This window comes from Aquila chrysaetos, chromosome 3, assembly GCF_900496995.4.
Source record: "Aquila chrysaetos chrysaetos chromosome 3, bAquChr1.4, whole genome shotgun sequence".
Classification (NCBI taxonomy): Eukaryota; Metazoa; Chordata; class Aves; order Accipitriformes; family Accipitridae; genus Aquila; species Aquila chrysaetos.
Genome location: NC_044006.1, coordinates 16595004 through 16614820, shown reverse-complemented (window position 1 = coordinate 16614820; position 19817 = coordinate 16595004). Strand labels below are relative to the sequence as shown.

At 53.2% G+C, this 19817-nt stretch overlaps 1 protein-coding gene across 6 annotated transcripts in view; it reads left to right on the top strand.

The window, feature by feature from the left end:
* The first annotated feature begins 643 nt into the window (after nt 1-643).
* The window catches only part of L3MBTL1 (L3MBTL histone methyl-lysine binding protein 1), a 30992-nt gene continuing 11818 nt past the window's right edge, over nt 644-19817 (top strand). The window contains exons 1-13 of one of the 6 annotated variants that reach the window (XM_030009148.2): nt 644-836; nt 2369-2585; nt 8533-8695; nt 10904-11127; nt 11880-12021; nt 12172-12310; nt 13008-13131; nt 13719-13806; nt 15979-16070; nt 16711-16815; nt 17707-17842; nt 18361-18461; nt 19518-19669. In XM_030009148.2, the coding sequence (XP_029865008.1) occupies nt 2445-2585; nt 8533-8695; nt 10904-11127; nt 11880-12021; nt 12172-12310; nt 13008-13131; nt 13719-13806; nt 15979-16070; nt 16711-16815; nt 17707-17842; nt 18361-18461; nt 19518-19669 (1607 nt within the window). In that variant the 5' untranslated portion in view covers nt 644-836; nt 2369-2444. Of the gene's footprint in view, nt 837-1833; nt 2586-2998; nt 3229-8532; nt 8696-10903; nt 11128-11879; nt 12022-12171; nt 12311-13007; nt 13132-13718; nt 13807-15978; nt 16071-16710; nt 16816-17706; nt 17843-18360; nt 18462-19517; nt 19670-19817 lie in introns of those variants that run through there. The other 5 variants (XM_030009151.2, XM_030009150.2, XM_030009149.2 and 2 more) reach the window with 5 other exon arrangements.

Sequence of the window (19817 nt, the reverse complement as noted above, 5' to 3'; positions counted from 1 at the left end):
GGGGAACTGGTTTGGTCTCTGGGGCGGAGGACAGGCTACCTTCAGTGACGTAGTCCCATTGCTCTCCGAGATGGGTGAGGTTAATACTAGTGACTTAGAGAAAAAGCAGCTTCTGGCTTTCAAGCCCCCAATCCCATCTAACCCAGGAGAGAAAAACACTGGAAAATTGTGTGTCAGCCACCCCATGGCCACCGTGCCCGGCAAGGATGGGGGGCGCTGGGACGCCCAGAGCTCAGCATTTGCCTTGGGGTGACCTGTGCCAGCCTCAGGCTCCTCAGCGTCCTAGGGACAAGGGGCTCCGTGCCCGCCAGCGTCTGCCATGGGAAGGGCCGGAGGCGCGGGGGGGGGGCGGCCGGCCCGGGCTGGGGGGCTCCGCGGCCCGGGCGTTGCCCTGGCGACCGACACACCCCCCCTTCCCCGCCAGGCAGCTCCCCGAAATCCTGCGGCGGGATTAACACTGCCACTGCGGCGTGAAGGAATACACGAGTTGCCATGGCGACGGCGCTCATTAAGTGCATGCATTTTCAACCTGCCCAATTACCGCCCCCTCCCCCCCGCGCACACACGCACACTCGCACTCACGCGCGCGGCCCGGCCCAGCGCCCCTCCCGCCGCGGGCTCCGCCGCCCAAGCCCCCCCCCCCGCCCGGTGCGGCCTCTGCTCGCAGCCCCGCCACCTCCGGGCCGGGCCGGGCCGGGCTGTGCGGGTGCCGCGGTGGCGGGCGGCGGCCCAGCCGCAAGGCGGCTCTGTGCAGCGCACGCCGGGCCGGGCAGCCCCGCTGCGGCTCGGAGTCAAGCGCCCTGGCCGGGCCCCGGCCGCTGGGCCCCGCCGTGGAGGTAAGGAGCACGGCCGGGCACTGCCCCAGCCCGGGGGCCGCCTCCCCGCCTTTGATTTTCCCCCACGGGGGAGGCCCGGGCCCGGGGATGGGATGGGATGGGATGGGGGGGCCGGGCCCGGGCCCGGGCCTGCTCCGCGCCGCCCCCTGCAGCCGGGGCGGCCCCGGGCCCGGCGGGGGAGGGACGCTCCGCCATTGCCGCCTGTCATCGGAAGCCGCCCCGGCCCGGCGGCGCCGCGTCCTGGCCGAGGCGGGCGGCGGGGGCACGGTACCGGCCGGGCCGCGGCGCGGGGGGAGCTGCGGCCGGGCGGTGGAGGCGGCCGAGAGTGGAGTGGAATGGAATGGAATGGAATGGAGCGGAGCGGGCCGGGCCGGGCCGGGCCGGGGGTTGCCCGCCCCGCGGGGGGACGGCGGGCTCGCTGTGGGCCGTTTTAGGACTGTAACATTCATGTGCAGCGAAGTATTTTTTCTCAAGGCAAGCCACTATGCCCAACAGTGGGGGATATCTTAAGCAAAAAGAAGAAAAAAAAAAAGAAAAAAAAAAAGGACGTGCAGGTGCTTATCTCCTTTGGGCAGGTTCTGTACTGGTGCAGCTGCAGGTCCCACTGGGCTGACTGGTCCCAGCTGGGTGTGTGTGGTGCCAGGCGCTACCTGGGCATGACCCAGTGGTGCCAAGCAGAGACAGGGAATGGGACTGTTCTTCCCTGGCTTTCCCAAGGGATCCTCTCTGGGACACACAGAGGTTGGAAGCCCCTTCCAGGGTGGATGCTTGACCTTGTTCCTTCTGGTGTTTCTCAAACACTTCATGAGCACATGCTGTCCTGGAGCCTGAAGATGACACCGCTACAGTCCTTGAAAGGGTCCTGCAGCATGGAGGGCATTAGTCCAGCCTAGCAGGACACAGGACAAACAGCCCAGGCTACAGAGAGGATGCTCCACATGGTCTAGGACAGGTTCTGGATTTATTTCTTTACTAGTTATAAAAGAAGATAAAAGACTGGACACTTTGAAATGTTTCGGGATCATGTATCAATCCTCTTTGGATGTTTCCGCCTGCTTATGAGTGTAACTTGCACTTGTGGAAAACAATCCTGTGTTATGCCCTAACTCTGTGCAAGGCTGGATGCAGCAGCAGGCCTGGTGCTATCAGTAGGCAGTGGCTTACGGCAGCAGAGTGGAAGGTGGGATGCGGGTGTCCCCTTTGTGCCTCTCTCAGCAGTGGCTGGGGGTCTGTGCCCAGTCGGAGCTGCCCAGGCTTCAGGCTGCCTTCTGGCCTCCACATTGAGCTTGGATGGTGTCACCTTGAGCCCTTTGTGGTGGCACATGAGATCACTGGTAACTGCTCATTCTCCCCATTTGTGGGTCTGAGCAGATCCACAGGCCCAAGAGCTAGTCCCGGTGGCAGTGACACTCCTGGGGACAGCAGGTGACACCCAGCCCAAGTGTCTTTGCTTTGTTAGCTCTGTCTAAACCTAAAGCTGAAGGCAGCTTGCTGCTCTCTTGCCCTTCTCCCTCCCATCTCTATCTTCGCAGAATCTATTCCGTGTTTTGAAATGTGCAACATGAGCATCATCTTACTGCATGGAAGGACATTTCATCCTGTTTTGAGATGTTGATAAAGACCATGGTCCATTCCGAACCTCATCCCATGCTGCAGCAGAACCTAGGAGGACTTTGTGGCTCCTGGTTTATTCCAGAGGAGGCATTGCCTTCTGGGTTTAAAGCAACAGTCAGATTTGGAAGGGAAGAGGTGCGTATGTTTGCCTTTCTCCACTGGGCAACCTGCATGTGCAAAGGGTGTTACTGAGTGTGCTCCTGTGTGTATATGGAGCAAATACTTTCTGCAGTGCCATTAATCTTTTAAACACCTGCCCTGGGCAAAGCCAGAAGACAGTGGAAGATCCAAGGGAGCAGCTCCCAGCCCACCATGTCTCTGCAGTGCTCTGGTGTACCGCTTGCAGTTTTAGCATGCTCCCAGCTGGTGCTTTTTCTTAAAGGCTCAATTTTGCCACTGGAGGTAATTAATAATCCATACTTCAGCTGTTGTTAAGGATGGGGAAGTTCTCTGTGGAAATTCCTGAAAAAATAATTCACAGAATCACAGGCTGGTTGTGGTTGGAGGCACCTCTGGAGGTCACCTTGTCCAACCCCCTGCTCCATCAGGGCCACCCAGAGCCAGCTGGATCATGTCCAGGCACCATCTCCGTGGATGGAGACTCCACCACCTCCCTGGGCAGCCTGTGCCAGCGCTTGGCCACCCTCACAGTGAAAAAGTGTTTCCTGATGTTCAGAAGGACCCTCCTGTGTTCCAGTTTGTGCCCACAGCCTCTGGTCCTGTCCCTGGGCACCACTGAGAAGAGCCTGGCTCCGTCCTCTCTGCACCCTCCCTCCAGGTATTTATACACACTGATGGGATCGCCCTGAGCCCGCTCTGCTCCAGGCTGAACAGTCCCAGCTCTCTCAGCCTCTCCTCTTAGCAGAAATGCTCCAGTCCCTTCATCCCCTTCATGGCCCTTCGCTGAACTCTCTCCAGCCTGTCCCTGTCTCTCTTGTACTGGGGAGCCCAGCACTGGACCCAGCACTCCAGGGGTGGGCTCACCAGTGCTGAGCAGAGGGGAAGGATCACCTCCCTCCACGTGCTGTGAAACTCCTAATGCAGCCCAGGACACCGTTTGTTCACTGCCTTTTCTGCAAGGGCATATTGCTGGCTCATGGTCAACCTGCTGTGCACCTTTTCTGTCAAGCTGCTTTCCAGCTGGGTGGCCCCCAGCATACACCAGTGCAGATTTCAGGAATATTTAAAAATCTGAGAAGCCACAAAGCCAATGAACATGTTAATATTGTTTGAAATAGTTATTTTAAGCCAATTTTGTGATGAAAAGAAACACATATTTTGACCAGACTGTGCTTTATAAAGTGCTGACAGGGCTGTACAGCATCTCTGTGCTGGGAGCTGCTTTTCTCTCTGCTCCTCTATCACCTGTTGCATGCAGTGTATCCCTACTCTTTCTAAAGAGCAGATCATTCCCTGGCTTTGTTGTGGTTTTGCGAGAGGATGGGTGTGAGACTGTGGCAGAGCTGGAGGCTCGTGTGTATAGCAACTGTAGAAATGCTTGCTTTCCAAGCCCCTGTGTCGCTGGTGCAGAGTGCTGGTGTGCCAACACCCGACGTTTCTTGTTTGATGAGCTCAAAACTTTGTGAGCAGCAGGAACAGTGAAGCCTGGTTACTGTAAAATGTGTGTTTTGTGGCCAGTTTCCTCTGCATGTGTGAATATGTGTGCACAGATCAGCTGTCCCCAGCCACTCTCTGGTGCTTGGGAAGTTCAGCCTGCGCTCCGTGCTGATGCCCTCGCGTATGAGGTGAGTGGTAATGCAGAGACCCTGTTTTCTGTGCAGATGCTTGGTTTCCCAAACTTGAAGGTTTTACTCTGATAGAGACCACTGTTACAGAGACATCTAATTTTGCTGTCAAAACTGGCTGAAATAGGCTGGTGGGGTCTGACTGCAGACAGATGGCCATATGCATGTATGTACTCATACATGGAGAATGTGATTGCAAGAACTGCTTTACTGGAGTAAAGCAGGCCAAGAAAGAGAGCAAGTGCTTCTGGATGAAAGTTGTCTTGAAAAATTCCTCCTTCCAGCCAGCATGTTGTGGTGGTCTCTGGAGGGACTAGAGGTCAGTGTGTGTGTGTGGCCAGGGTTTCCTAGGATGCCTTCTCTCCTTTCTGGCTTCTCCAGAGTGGGAGCCCAAGGTCCTTGGCAGAAGACAGAAGAGAGGAGTGGGTGTGCAGAGTTTTAGGTCCTTGTGGACCTAAAAGAAAGACTGAATGGCAGGCTTGTTGGGGAGTGGGGCTGACCTACACCCTCTGTAAGACATACAGAGTTACACTCAATACCAGGAAAAATGGAGAACTCGGGGCCTCACTGATAAGTCCAAAATAGCTGTCACCTCTACAAGTGCTTTCTATGTTAAAATCTGGATGGTGGGATTTTTGAAAGCTGCTACATGTTGGCCTAATTCTGGTCCTGTTGGGGCAGGGCAGAGTTTTATCAGATGTCACTGGGCACATGTAAGCTAAAAGCTTTTTAAGATCCCAACTAAATAAAAAAATTTAGAAAATAAATAACTCTTGTGATCATTGTCGAGAGCAGTCTCCAGAAAGGCAATGTGTTAGTTTGTTTTGCTAATTGTTGTGCTAATTTGCAGGAAGTATGGTTTCCATCCTGGGAGGTTTTCAAGACCAGACTGGATAAAGCCCTGAGCAACCTGGTCTGATCTCATAGCTGACCCTGCTGTGAGCAGGAGGTTGGACTAGAGACCTCCTGAGGTTCCTTCCACCCTGAATTATCCTGCAATCCTTAACGGGTCATACCAGGGCTTGCAGGAGACCCCTTGAAGTCATCTCTGGCGTGGTGGTACCTGCCTGGGCTTTGGCTCCATGCGCTGAAGCAACCGGACTTGTCTCAGCCGCAGGCATCCTCTCCCCGACATCTGTCAGAGGCCCTGCTCTCAGGGAATGGGGTTGTCCACAGGGAGGTGTGCCAGTGCCTTTTTCCTGCTGTGACACTGATGCTAAGGCAGATCATAGCTGTGACTGTGCTCCTTTACAGAGATGCTTGTTCTCTTCTCCCCTTTGGCTCATATGCTGCTCCTGGGCTTCCAGGGTTTTTTCTGCCAGGCTTTTGAAAACTGTGAGCTGCAAACAATGTCTCCAATCCTGATTCTCACTCCTCTGGGTTGGGGATGGAGCTCTGCAGCCCGGGTGTCGTGTCATGCCCACACCTGTCCCACCAGCAAGGCTCCAAGGCATTGTGGGGCAGTGGTCCAGAGCAGTGTTCTGGGGCTTGGGACTGTTTGTGCAGGAGTTATCTCAGAAATCCTGAGTTAAAAGTTTAACAATGTGTGCTCTGGTTGATGTGAACAGTGTTGGTGGTAAATTGTTGTCTAACACCATGGAAGCCCTTGACAAGAGGTGGGAGAGCCCTGGGGGTAGCTGGTTTCAGCTGTGGCAACGGTGTGCTTACAGGTTCACACCGACAATGTTCTTTCTGCTCATGTGTGGCCTTGGAATAGCTTTGGACCTGTCTCCCCCCCTGGATCATAAAAGGAGAGAAACATGGCTTGAGGCATCTGTAAGCCTAAGGTTTTGTGGTGTCCAGGACCTCAAAGTCTTTGCTCCCCTGCGGGTTGGAGCAGGACACATGCTGGGGGAGTTTGCAGAATTTGTGCTCCACGTGTGCTCAAAGGGCAGGAGTTGGGGCAAGGTGTTAGGCAAAGGTTTCTGCCAACAAGAAAGAGATTGCTTTGGCCAGAAGTGCCGGGGGAAGCATGGACAGTGCTGCTGAGGGGCAGATAAGAGGAACAGGAGTGACAGTTTGTTGTAGGGCGGGGCCATGGGCTGGGTGGGGTCCTCTGCCTCCCTCAAGCTCCTTGGAGGGCTCTTGACCCTCTGAGCTGGGCTGCCCAGCAGTGGTACGGTGTGGGGACATGCCTTTTGCTGCAGCGAGTTCTGTCCCAGGAGGTTGTTGGAGGAGGGATTGTCTGGAGGTTAAGTCCTAAATCTCAGTTATTTAATTCTTTCAGTTTAAGGAATAGTGCCACAATCTATAATCCAAATTCATTCTGTTCACCCTGAACTCAAAAGGCACAGGAGAACCAGTCTCGACAGCATCAGGAGGCAGCCTTGCAAGGAGTTGGAGAGTGTTTGACACGTGATAATTACTGCTGGGTATTTCCTGTGCAATTATTTGCTATTGCATTCGCATCATAGACTGCTGTAGAGATGAGTTTGAGCGTCACCCAGCTTGGGCACTGGATCTAGTTATTTCTCTTCCTTTCTAGGCATTTCCAGTCCCAAGTTCTGTTTAAATAATAAAAAAAAAAAAAGCCAACAGCTCACACAAAATGAGGAGTTGTCCTTGAAACATCTGACCCAAGTGATGAATCAAGGATAAATATCAGATTTAAGTTCCTAAGAAAGTAGATAGGTTCCTGGTGGGTATTAGGAAGCACCAAGACAGCCTGGCTGCCAAATTCGTTTTGGCTTTCAGTTGAAGTCTGGTGTCCAGCTGAATGACTCGGTTCCTTCAGTTCTCCCAACACTTAACAGTGCTTTTCTGACATTGCACCTGGAGGGCCTTGAAGGTCCATACCATCTGTCAGTTGAACATCAGGTATTTCTGATCACAAACCTGACAGCACTGTAAGAGAGAGGAAGAAGTAGATCTTCCCCTAACGTGAGCACACCATCCCACTCTTTACCTTCTGGTTGTAACACTTTTATCTTAATGTCTCTGATTTTAAAATTCCAGACTTTCCCCTTTGTAACCAAATTCTTACTTAACCATGCTTCACTGAAATGATTATCCTGTTTTCCACATGGCTGTCTTCTCTTTCAAATTTAGGTTGCATCAAAAGCAACCGAGACAAGAGCATGGTCCCCTACTTAGCCCCATAGCAGCCCTGCCTCCATCCTGGCAGCAACTGCTTTGAAGAGGGTGTGGGAAACAGGGCAGGTCCAAAATCCCCCCCAGCCCAGTGTCCTCAGACTCTAGCGGTCTCTGGGACACTCGGAGCGGGCATGGAGAGATCTGCCTTCCCTGAGCACATCCGATGATACTGCTGGTTTTCTGCTTAGCTCTGGGTGTCCATTGTGTTTTTCACTAGGGCAGGAGCAGTACCAAGAGCCCTCCCTCACCTCGGCACTGGGAGGCAATGCTGTTCTTCCCTCTGGTTTGCAGGCAGGCCCTGGTTTGGGGCCATCCTGGTGTAGGCACCGTCCTGCCTGCTGGGGCACAACAGGGGCCAGCTGCTACCCCAAGAACAGGGAACCAAGGAAGGCAGCTGGCAGGGCCACTGTGGCCAGGTCCAGCGAGGAGCTCAGGTCAGCAGGCAAGGTCCAAGATCACGCCCAGATGCCAGCTGGCAGGTCAGGTCCCACTGCTGCCAGACAGCAGCTGGAGACCAGCACTGCTGCAGCATGGCATAGACAGGCTGAGGGTGGGCTGACACGGAGCCCCTGGGGCCATGGGTGGGGGTCCCAGGGGAGGCTGGTCAGGGCCAGTAAGGCCCAGTAGTACTCTCAGGGCCCTGACACCTTGCCTACTCCTTGAAATTCATGGCTAAATGGGTTGAACATCACCAGTCTTGTGAGAAACTCAGCTGCATGCAGTGGACTTCATGTTCCACTCCCCTCCAACCTGCCCTGGTTAACTCCTGTCACTTGTGAAATTGCCTCTTACAGCCAGTTAGAAAATCAAGGGTGACTGCCCAATGGGAGAACTGGAAGGGGAGCTTCAGGGACCTCCGTCTTCTCCAGGGTAGGATTTGCCAACCCTCAGTCACAGTCTGTGTCAGAGTGATGTAGGCCCCAGTGGGAGCCAGGAGCAGCCATAGCTTGTGGTGGACCTGCTGTGCTTGTACCATCTTACGGTGGTGCCAGGTAAGAAAAAACCCTTGGCGTTTGCAGGCTCTGAGCTGGGATCTTGCAACAGGGGCTTTACTAGGTCGTGTTGGTACCAGCTGTGACCTTCGTGCTGTTCTCTGTTGGGTTCAATGGACCTTTAATATGTCTTACAGGGGTTTCTGCTGAGAGATGGTGGAAAGGGAGGGACCATCCTCCACAGTCTCTTTCTCACTCCTTTGTCGTGTTTGTACTTGTACCCAACTCGATTTCTTTCTTACTGTCTTCCAGTGTCTTGCTCTGTGCACAGGCAAGGTGATGGACAGCAGAGCAGAGATGGAGGTTGTGAGAAGCACAAAGGGGAATGCTGCTGGGGAGGTCAGCGTCCATGTGGTCACCACTGAGAGCACTGTGCAGAGCACCCACCTGCCAACGACTGCCTTCATCATACCAGGTATGCGGAACTGTCCTCTCTAACTGGTGTCTCCCCAGCCTTCTCCCCTCACATTGATACCTCACGTTCCTTGTATATCTGTGCTCTTCCCAAACCTTGGGAGGCAAAGCCGTGCTGCTGTTGCCATCTTAGAGGTTCTCTGTGGCTATCCCACACCACTTGAACAATTTGTGGCTGATCAAAACCTCTTGAGTTTTAAACCAAAGCCCTGATGTCTGGGGCCCTGTGCCAGTGCAGCATGGTGTGCTGGGTGCCTGCTCTGCAGGGCATGTGGGCTCCTGGGTTGCCGCATTATCACAGAACACAGAATATCTCAAGTTGGAAGGGACCCATAAGGATCGTCAAGTCCAACTCCCTGCTCCTCGCAGGACTACCTAAAACTAAACCATATGACTGAGAGCGTTGTCCAGACGCTCCCTGAACTCTGACAGGCTTGGTGCTGTGACCACTTCCCTGGGGAGCCTGTTCCAGGGACCGACCACCCTCTCAGTGAAGAACCTTTTCCTAATGTCCAATCTGAACTTCCCCTGACGCAGCTTCATTCCATTTCCTCGTGTCCTATCGCTGGTCACCAGAGAGAGGAGATCAGCACCTCCCCCTCCGCTGCCCCCCTTGAGGAAGTTGTAGACTGCGATGAGGGCACCCCTCAGCCTTCTCTTCTCCAAGCTGAACAAGCCAAGTGACCTCAGCCGCTCCTCGTAAGTCTTGCCCTTGAGACCTTTCACCATCTTGGTCGCCCTCCTTCGGACACACTCTAGCAGTTTGATGTCCTTTGTGTATTGAGGTGCCCAAAACTGCACCCAGTACTCAAGGTGGGGCTGCACCAGTGCGGTGTAGAGTGGGACAATCACCCCCCTCGACCGGCTAGCGATGCTGTGCCTGATGCACCCTAGGACACAGCTGGCCCTTTTGGCTGCCAGGGCACACCGCTGACTCCCATTCAACTTGCCATGAACCCAAACCCCCCGATCTCTTTCCGTGGGGCTGCTCTCCAGCCTCTCGTCACCCAGTTTGTACATATAACTAGGATTAACCCGTCCCAGGTGCAGAATCTGACACTTGCTCTTGTTAAATTTTATACAGTTGGTGATTGCTCAGCTCTCTAGTTTATCCAGATCTCTGTAAGGCCTCTCTACCCTCAAGGGAGTCCACAGCTCCTCCTAATTTAGTGTCATTGGCAAAAACTTACTTAATGTACATTTGACTCCTGCATCCAGATCATTTATAAAAACATTAAAGAGCACTGGCCCTAAAATTGAGCCCTGCAGAACCCCACTGGTGACTGGCCACCAGCCTGATGTGACCCCATTTACTGTAAGTCTTTGAGGCCAACCCGTCAGCCAATTGTTCACCCAACATATTATGGACTTGTCTAGCTGTGTGCTGGACATTTTGTCCAGAAGGATTCTGTGAGAGACAGTACCAAAAGCTTTGCTAAAATCCAAAAAACCCACATCTACTGGCTTCCCTTGGTCAAGTAGGTGGGTGACCTTATCATAAAAGGAAATTAAGTTACTTAAGCAGGACTTTCCCTTCATGAACCTGTGTTGGCTATGACCAATGACTGCATTGTCTCTCAAGTGTTTTTCAATAACTCCCAGAATAACCTTCTCAATAGTTTTACCAGGCACTGAAGTGAGACTGACAGGCCTGTAATTACCAGGGTCGTCCTTCTTGCCCTTCTTGAAAATTGGGACAACAATTTTCAGCCCAGCTGACCAGCATCTTTCAGGAGGTGTGCAAGCAAAGCATGAATGTGTGTTAGGTGAAACCAGGGGTGTTCTTTAGAAGCAAATCTCCCAAATTTTCTTGCTCCCAGCGCCTCGGTTCCCACTGCGGAGTGGCCCTGGGTTGCACAGTGTGTTCCTTTGGAATGAAACTGAACTGGAAGATGCAGTCCAGGAGCTCACCAGCACACTCCTGCCACATCAGGGCATCCTGATCATGGGAATAGTCTGAGGTTAGGCTGAAGGAGGAACCCTTGAATGTGGATAGAGTTGGTGCCACCCCACAGCACAAGCCATTGCTGGCTGCAGATCTTGTTGGGTCGTGCTGCCTGCTTGTGGGTGCTTTAGCCCACAGCACTGAGCCCTCAGCTGGGAGACTATGTCCTCTCTGTTATTCTGTGCTGCCTTTGAGCCTTGTTTGCATCAGTTAAGTGTTCTGTGTATGCCTCTGGTTGTTTGTTTCCTTTCTTCCCTTCTCAAGCAAATGCCACTACCATCAACCTTCCCACGAGCACCTTAGAAATTCAGCGATTCCCCAGGGAACCACAGAGAAGCACAGGGGCTGAGAGGCCAGAGAAGGGAGGAGGGAGTGAGCCCATCACAGCTACTGTCATTCCCCAGATCAGCGGGGTGCAGACCTGCAGCACAGTCCGTGTGCTGGAGTGGAAAGATGGGGTGGCTACTTTGCCTGGGAGTAACCTGCGGGTAAGTGTAGCCCTGGGCCACTGTGTTTGCACCCCTCCCCCCCCCACTCCCTGCAGCTGCTTGCCCCTTCTAAGTGGCAGTCCCTCAGCCTGTGCCAGGCAGGGACCACCAGGATGTGACATGGCCCCTGGCAGTACCTGCACCCCAGCTGGAGGATCCCGCCTATTCCTGCTCTGCGAGGCTCTTATTGTGCCCCATCCCTATGCCCCTCCCATCTTGTGAGCTTAGCAGAGAGAGCACACTGGGGGGCTGCAGCAGGCAGAGGGATGCTACAGGGCATCTTTCCTTTCCAAGCTGTGCGGTGGAGTTGGCTCTCACCAAACTCCTGCACTCACCCTGGAAACAGTGGCCTTGCGCTCATCAGACAGCAGGTGCCTTTAGGTGTACCGCTTGGTACGTGAAATAGCTTGCACAAAATGCATTGATTTCTCAGCCTCAGGGCACCACATCCTCCAGCCACTGCCCTGCCCCTTGTGCTGCCAGCTGGTGCTGGTCTCACCCAAGTGCAGGCAGTGTGCTTGCCCTGGCAGGCTCAGTGGCCAGCACAGGCTGCAAGGAGGGGCAGCAGAACAGGTGACTTTGGTGCTGTGTTCAGCTCTATCATCAGAAGACCTGTCCTCTTGTTGGACGCACTAATGACCGAACCGTGTCCCTCTCATTCTCAGAGCTCACATGCACCCACTAGCTATCAAGTTACATTTCTATCCTCCTTGTTAACTATTTTTCGTTGTCTGTTTGGTTCAATGACATAGTTTCGAATAAATGAGTACGGGACGCTGAAGGTGGTGAGTGCTGATAAGATGCCTCCAGTGGAAGCTATAAAGGAGGGTCAGACAGAGAAAGATGGGGACTCAGAGGTGGCACCCACCAGCAGGGACAATCCTACTGCTCAGGGTAAGGACACCATGGTGGCACTTCTGGGGTGAGTACTGTCATCCAGCGGGTGTTTGGCATAGGCCCTGAGCAAGGCAAATGTCTCCTGCTTCCTGCTCTCCTTCCTTTGCTGTACCTTATGCCTCACTGCTCCTCTTCTCTCTGACTCAGATGTGCCAGAGCAGACCAAGCTGCCAACAGCAGAAAGCATGTGCCACTGTGATACCTGTGGCCGGAGACATGTGTCAGATGGAGCCCGGGAAGGCAGGGGCTTCTGCAGTGAACACTGTCATCAGCAGTTCAAAGAAAGGTGAAGGAAGGGGAGTCTGCTCCATGCAGAGCCATATCCATCTGTCTGTCTGCCCTGCCTCCCCTTGTCCACATGCTCCAGCAAGGGATGCAAGCGCATCTGTCTCTGGCAGGTGCTGGGGACCCCACTTGTTTCTCTCTTTCCTGTAGGTGGAGTGCCCTGGCTGCACTGTGGGGGGATCAAGACTTGTCCCAGGGGACAGCAGGAAGCATAGGAGCCAGATTTTCTCCTGCCCAATTTGTGGCCTCATAAACACGTATCTGCTGGAGCAGGGCTGCAGCAGGAGGTTGCTGTAGTGGGTGCTTCCAGGCTGAGCAGCAGTAGGGGGCATGGGTCATGAGGGCATTTCCAGCCCCTCTGCTTACTAATGTGTGACTGCTGGGACTCGTTTCCCAGCATCTCTGTGTGACTGATGCAACTTAGAGCCCTGCTATGAAACTAGATTGCTTTTGATCCATTCCCTGGGTGCAGGTCTCTGACACCCAAGTGTGTGAGGGTGATTCTGGTCTGTATCCTGGTTCTAACTTCTTGCCAACTTGTGTGCCAAGAGGAGCACATACATTAGGCAGGAGGGATGGGAGCATGTATGAGTAAGAAATGGGGTGACAGTGATTCTCCAGCAACCACTCCCTTACTGACACCCTAGCCATTGCCACGTACCATGCTGCAATGGTTTACTTACCCTTCTTCCATGCAGGTCCGTCATTGTGGAAAACTCTGCCAGCAGCAACAATGCCACTGAAATCCTAAAGCCGGTGAAGAAACGAAAGAGGAAGGACTACCAGAGCCCTTCAGAAGAAGAATATGAATCTGAGCAAATGGTAGGAAGAGTGCAGGGAGGGGATGTGTGCGCACATGCTGATGTCAAGAGTGGGCCATGGGACACCCCTGTATGCACTGAGCGTGCGTGCAGTTCTCATTGGTGCTTTTCAGTGCTATGTCAGCTATATGTCAAAAGGGTAACCTGTAGGCTGTTAATACCAAACAGACTTGAATGTGTGGAGCATTAGGGCTTCTAGACACTTGGTTGGCTGTTTGGCATGCTGGGCACCTTGGATTGGGCAGTGCTAGACATGTCCACATTGGGCTGTAGGTATCCAGCACTCTCAACTGCTCTCTTGAGTCTGGGCCACCAAAGTAAGTGTTGAAGTAAGAGCGTGTTTATCTGCGTGATGTGTATCCTGGTGAAGGGAGAGTGACTTTGACGAGGCAAGGAAGCTCTGCTTGCCAGCCCTAACTGCAACAGATCCACTCCGGTTGTGATTGCTACCACTAAGCACCAAAATCCCCCTTGGGCTCCCGGCACAGTATGGCCCTTTGCACTGGTGTGAGGGTACAACACACAGCATAAACCACTGTGCAGACCTCCAACACAATGGGTTTCTGTTTTGTCTGCTCTCATGTCTAGGAAGAAAAGCAGGAAGAGAAGAAAAACTCTGCAGGAGACTCTGTCATCAGCAATCCAGAGGCTGATGCGTGGAATGGGAGCCAGCACGGTATGGAGGGCCAGGCGGGTGGTGGGGTGAGCGCTCTCGCCACGGCTGTGGGGTCCAGCTGTGGTACTGTGGGGCTGGGCCAGCATTTTGGTGCTCCAGCAGAGTCAAACACCCAGTGCAATGCAGTGGTACATGTTCCTGAAGGCCTGTAAGCTCCTTTGCTGGCTTGATCCTGCTCTCTCTGTCTCTTTCCATTTCTCTCCTTTCCTCTCTTTCCCTCCATGGGAAGGGTGCACCCTTACAGATACGGCTGTGTCTTCTTCAGGCACTGGGCCATACTGTACAGTGCTTTCTGGTCCCTTCCCTTGGGAGCTGAATTTATTACTTGCTTGTGGATACCGTGTTTGCTCCAAGAGGCACTATCCTGAGCAGTAGTGTAACTCTGCGCCATGTCTGGCTTTGCCCCCGCTTTGGACGGTCTTACAGGGAACTTCTCTCATGTGATCAGGAGCTCACAAGTTTGGGAGCTGCTCCTGTACGTCTGGTGCCGCTGAAGCTGGGTGATTTGGGGTTGTCTCATCTCGTGTGGATCTATTCCTGGACCATATCAGAGGAGATCTCAAATGCAGAGCTGTCAACACAGAGGGAAAGGAGACAAGCTGAGGGATGCAGTGTTTGCTTGTTTGGTTTTTTCTCTGCAGTGTGATGGGGGCGAGGGGGAAGGAAAACTGGGGAAAATACTGAAAATAAACATTTATGGGAAACTTTTTGTCTTTGCATAGTGAAAGGTCATACTCAAAGTAATTTTAAAATTAAACTCCTCCAGTTTCATGCTCTTCTCCATAGCCAAATGTAGGGACAGTAGCAGGGGCCAGATGTCATTAACCCCTGATGTTACACTGAGTTAACCACTATTAAAAAACAGATCTCATACTTGCTTGCCAGGTCCTTTTCTCTACAATCTGAGCCCTGAGCATGTAACCTTCCCTGCTGCATACAAGTAAGCAGTGATGAGCCTTGTTTTAGCATTTTTGTCTTATTTTAGAAGTACATCAGCAAACAAAATATACACCTGGATGCTTCAGTGCAGCAGAGTCAGTGTATGCTCTATCTCCAGGTGTATTTGTCATTCTCCAGAAGTGTAGAGCTTGTACTTACAGATTCCCCAAACGTGCATGCCACTTTTTTCTATATCCTACAGAATAATAAAGGTGTTTGTCACTCTTAAGTATTAGCTCAGCATCTAGGTTAGTAACCTTGCTCACTGAAGCTCAGCTTTAATTTCTTCCACAAGTTCCTATTTTTTCCATCTCCACTTCCACCAAGCCCAAGGGAGGAAGGAGTTGGTTTGTTTTTCCCTGCATTTCTGGCCTGTCCTACCAAAGGCTGTCTGCCGTGGCTGGCCTGTAGCTGTGAATTACTCAGTGCTGGAATAGGCACAGCATTCCTGGAGTCCCTTCAGGCACTACAAAGCAGGGAGAGAAAGTGGCTGGAAAGCAAGAGACTTGGCTTGTGTCTCACGTGCCTCGGGTAAGGCCTTTGTGGCCTTCTTAAAGGGTTTGAAGGCACGAAGGATTACCTGCCTGCCTATGAAGAGACGATGCTGTCTTCTTTTCCTGAATACCATAAGGGTAAATGCATCTCTAGGGTATCAGGGTGGTCCTGGTGTGCCAAGGGGGGCTCAGGTGATTGTCTCAGAGCAGAGGATAGCAGAGCTGGTGCCTCTGGAGTGGTGGCGGGAGGTGAGCTCGCTGCTGGTTTGACTGGCTGGGAGCCCCTTGCAGCTGGGAGTGATTCCCAGACCTCTGGATGGATCCTGCTGGCTGTCCCAAATCCATCAGTGCTGTGGCCATTTCGGATGTACTAGCTGGAGGAGGACCGGTTGCAGAGGTGTCCTGATGCTTTGCACAGGATGGCTTGTCCCTCAGGCTCCTTCGGTGCCTTACTAGAACATTGTACAGCGACAGAGGACATTTGGGTCATGGGGACCTGTGTGAGAGGGGGCCTCTTAGCTCTGTCCCTCCTTGGACAGCCCAGCCAGGTTTGCTGGTGAAGGGGCTCTGGTAGGATGGTGCTGAGCTTTGCAGGGATGCAGGCCTGTGCGTGAGAGCAGGATGTGGCCCCAGTGGGACCTATGTGCTTGCCTGCCCTCTGCACTGCCCCGAGGCAGGGATGGAGGCTGGAGCAGACCCTCAGCAGCACCTCTTGTGTGTGCGTTTGTGCTGCGCTCAGGTGCCAGTGAGGAGAAGAAAGAAGGCTGGTCTTGGGCGTCCTACTTGGAGGAGCAGAAAGCTGTCGCTGCCCCTTTAGATCTCTTCCAGGATGTGAGTTGGGATTTTCCTGTCTTTTTCCTTCTTTCATCTTCTCTTTCCTTTCCCTTTTTTTTCCCACCCCTTCTCCTTCTCCTCTCTTCCTTGCTTCCCTATTTTGTGGGACTCTGAGCGATAAGTAAGCTCCCATCTTCACCTGGAGGTGACCAGTCAGCCTCCAGTTTTGATTTGCCCCAAGTCCCACTCCCCAGCAGGGTGCTGTCCCCCATCCCAAGCACCCCACATTTGCCTAGGACACCCCTGTAGCTCTGGCAGGGTGATGGAGCCTTTCCAGCCCTTCCTCGAAGCCAGGTATGGGCTCTTCTGAGGCCACGTTGATGCACTGCACCCCTGCTCCCAGGCATCTGATTGCCGGGGTGCAAAAGGAGCCAGGCCTGTGCCCCACTCTCCCCAGCTGCAGCTGTTAGCCTAGGGTCACCCAGCCCTGCCAGTAGCAAGAGATGCAAACCCACAAGGAGGTGGAAGAATGTGTTTTTGTATGGGAAAAGAATTAAAATTTGGATGACAACATAACCTGTGGCCCACAATCTCCTGGTCCCAGCAGCTCCCGTTGCCTGATGGTTGCTCCTTGGGATGGTTCTAGACCCAACTACCTGTGTTGTTTTTTACATTGTAGTTTAATTTTTGTTTCCAGTACCAAGTAGCTTCCCAGCACAAGAACGGCTTTAAAGTGGGGATGAAGCTGGAGGGGATTGATCCACAGCACCCATCTATGTACTTTATCCTGACAGTGGCTGAGGTAAGGCGCCTCTGGTTCCCATGTTCTGTGGTTCCTTCTCACACCTGTGCAGCGGGAGGCTCTGTGGGAGGGGAGATGCTGCCAGCTGGGCTGTGGAGGAGACTGGCTTTGGGCCCTTGCCTGCATGCTGCTCCATGACATGAGGTGGCACTCCAACACCTTGGTCAAGCAAATGAGGAGTTTCCTTCCAGTTCGGAGGGGCAGGAAACAGTGCTGTAGAGCAGCTGTCATGCCCCAGCCTAGTTGGTCTCTTTATCACCCTGACACAGCAGGGCCATGGGGGGAGAGACTGTGGTGATGGCAACAGCTTATCTTACTGCTGGTGCCCCTCAGACAGGCCTGAGCCCTTGAGATGGAGGGTGTGGAGGCATCGCATTGCTCTTCCTTGTGTCTGTGGAGGCCCTCTGTCTGTGGGGGTTTCTGCTCAGCCATGTGGCAGCCAAACCAGCCTTGGCTCACAGTGCTCCCCAGGCAGCCAGGGAGATCAGCCATACAACAGTGGCTGCTGTTCTTGCTGCTGGAGAGATTTTGCCAAAGCAGTATGGCATTTAGCCAAAATCCCTGCACCAGCATCTCCCCCAGGTGCAGAAAAGGGAATCCTTGCTCTTGCTGGATCCAGCAAGGTGCCCCACCGTGGCATCTCATGCACCAGCCTGAACCTCCCTTATCAGGGCTGGCTTGTGGTGGCCTTGCATTTACCCTGTTCTGTGATGGACACCTTCTGGGACTGACATGTGCCTCCCTATTTGGGCATTGGCCTATGATTGACTCTTGGCTTCCCTAAGTGGTATGCTGAGATTATGTGTGGGAGGGGAGGTGTGTGCAATGCTCAGCCAGGGACAGGAGGAGGTTTCCATGGTCCTTTCCTTTTCCTGCCCTCCTTGCTGATAGGTGTGTGGTTACCGGATGCGCCTCCACTTTGATGGCTACTCTGAGTGCCATGATTTCTGGCTGAATGCTGACTCCCCCGACATCCACCCTGCTGGCTGGTTTGAGGAGACGGGGCACAAACTCCAGCCCCCGAAAGGTAAGGAGTTAGCAAGTATCAGTTCATGGGTCCTGTTGAAGGAGGGGGACAAGTAGTGGGCTCCCAAATGTAGGGCTGGAGATGGGGACAGGGTGGCTCCATGGGGCCCAGGAAGGGATGCTGCTGTGCTGGGGCTGTTCCACAGGACAACATTTCAGCCACCCATCACGCTGAAGATCTCTCCTTGCTCCCTTTTGGGGCAAAGCCGTGTCACCCTGGATGTCCCAGTGCCAGGCTGGAGCCAGCAGCTGTGCCCCAGGGCAGGTGGGACTGATGCTTTCTGGGGAGGAGTTGAGCTCTGGATTTCCACTCCGCTGCCAACATTTCCTAGCACTCCTTCAAAATCAGCCACTGGGCCTAAGCCACGGGCTTTGGGTTTCCCAGGGCTGTCGTAGACCCCGTCTGCCCACAGCAGGACATGCCTGGCAGGGTGACGGCTGGTCGGGGATGGCCAGTCTCGGCCTCACGACCTCCTGGCTGCTCTTGGTGAATTTGGTGCTCTCATTTGTCTTCCTGAGGGGTTGTAGGTTATAAGGAAGAAGAATTCAGCTGGACAAACTACCTGAAGATAACAAAGGCTCAGGCAGCTCCTAAGCACCTCTTCATGGTCCGAAACACTGTGAGTAGCAGCTTCTCCTTCTGCCGGAGCCCGCAGGTTTAGGTGTGGCTTCTTCCCCTCCAGCTGAGCAGACTGCCTCTGCCAGTGCTGGGCTTTTCTCTGTCCACCCCATGCTTCTCAAGCCCATAGTGCAGACGGCCAGGAGATTGTACTGTTGGCATTGCTTAATGAGATGTGGCATGCTTTGCTGCTGAGGATCTGTAGCTTGGACACTAGTTTGGTGTGCCCAAAATTGGCATTGGTCTGATTCACTGTTTCATCCAGGTCGGTCTCATGGACAGTTAAATCTGTTGGAAAAGTACTGGTGAGGAGAAATAACTGCTACTCTCAACAATTGTTTTGCCAAAAACCCTCAGTTAATGTTTCATAACTATAATTCTTTTGTCTCTGTTTTGTGTGTTCATTGTTTCTGTCTCTGCCTTTATTTTTCATATGGCAGCTTGGGTAAGGGAAGTGGGAATATAGCGGAGTGCAAAATGCTGATGGTTTCTTTGTCAGCTACAGAGGAAATTCAACCTACTGATAAATCAGCCTCTTCAAGTTATTTATTGTGTCTAAACCCTCCTGTTCATTGCTGCGACAATCCCACTAGCGTGGGACACAGCATTTTGCACATATTTTGGGTCCAAGAAATAAAGGCAAGGTAGGATGAAGGGCCCCATCCTAGCTCCTCCTGCCAAGCCTAGGGTATTCCTGCTGCCAAGCCATGGTCACTGCTAACACTGCAGAAGTGTGACCACAAACAAGTGTTCTGTGACAAAATATGAATCAGTGTAAGTTGGAGGCTGTTTTTCTCTTGGAGGTTACTACTTATAGAAGTTCCTGAGGGTCTGAAGATTTCTTTTTCTCTTTCTTTGTGTGGCCAAGCCAAGTTACCCTCTGCCTCTTTTCTTGCATGCAGAGCAAGGCACTGCCCTTCTGGGATCCTAAGTGGTCCTGGGCCTGCCTGGTTTTGGGAGGGTTTGGGCAGGTGCCTCCTTGCAGCAGGCAAGGGAAGTGGTGAGGAGGGCGCTGGGACTGCGATTCTGAAAGAAACCTGTACCTCTCTTCTCCCAGCACGAGGCTTCCCCAGGCTTCGAGGTGGGCATGAAGCTTGAAGCTGTGGACCGCATGAACCCTTCCCTGATCTGTGTTGCCACAGTGACTGACGTGGTGGACAATCGCTTTTTGGTGCACTTTGACAACTGGGATGATACTTATGACTACTGGTAAGTGCACAGAGGCTCCTGGGGTGCCAGTGCTGGGGAGACACCCTGCCACTGCTTCAGCAACAGTGACGGGCTGCTCGGGAAAATGTGGGACAATTCCAGCATGCTGCTGCAGACAGGCCACCAGTGGTCCAGTGACGCAGAGGGT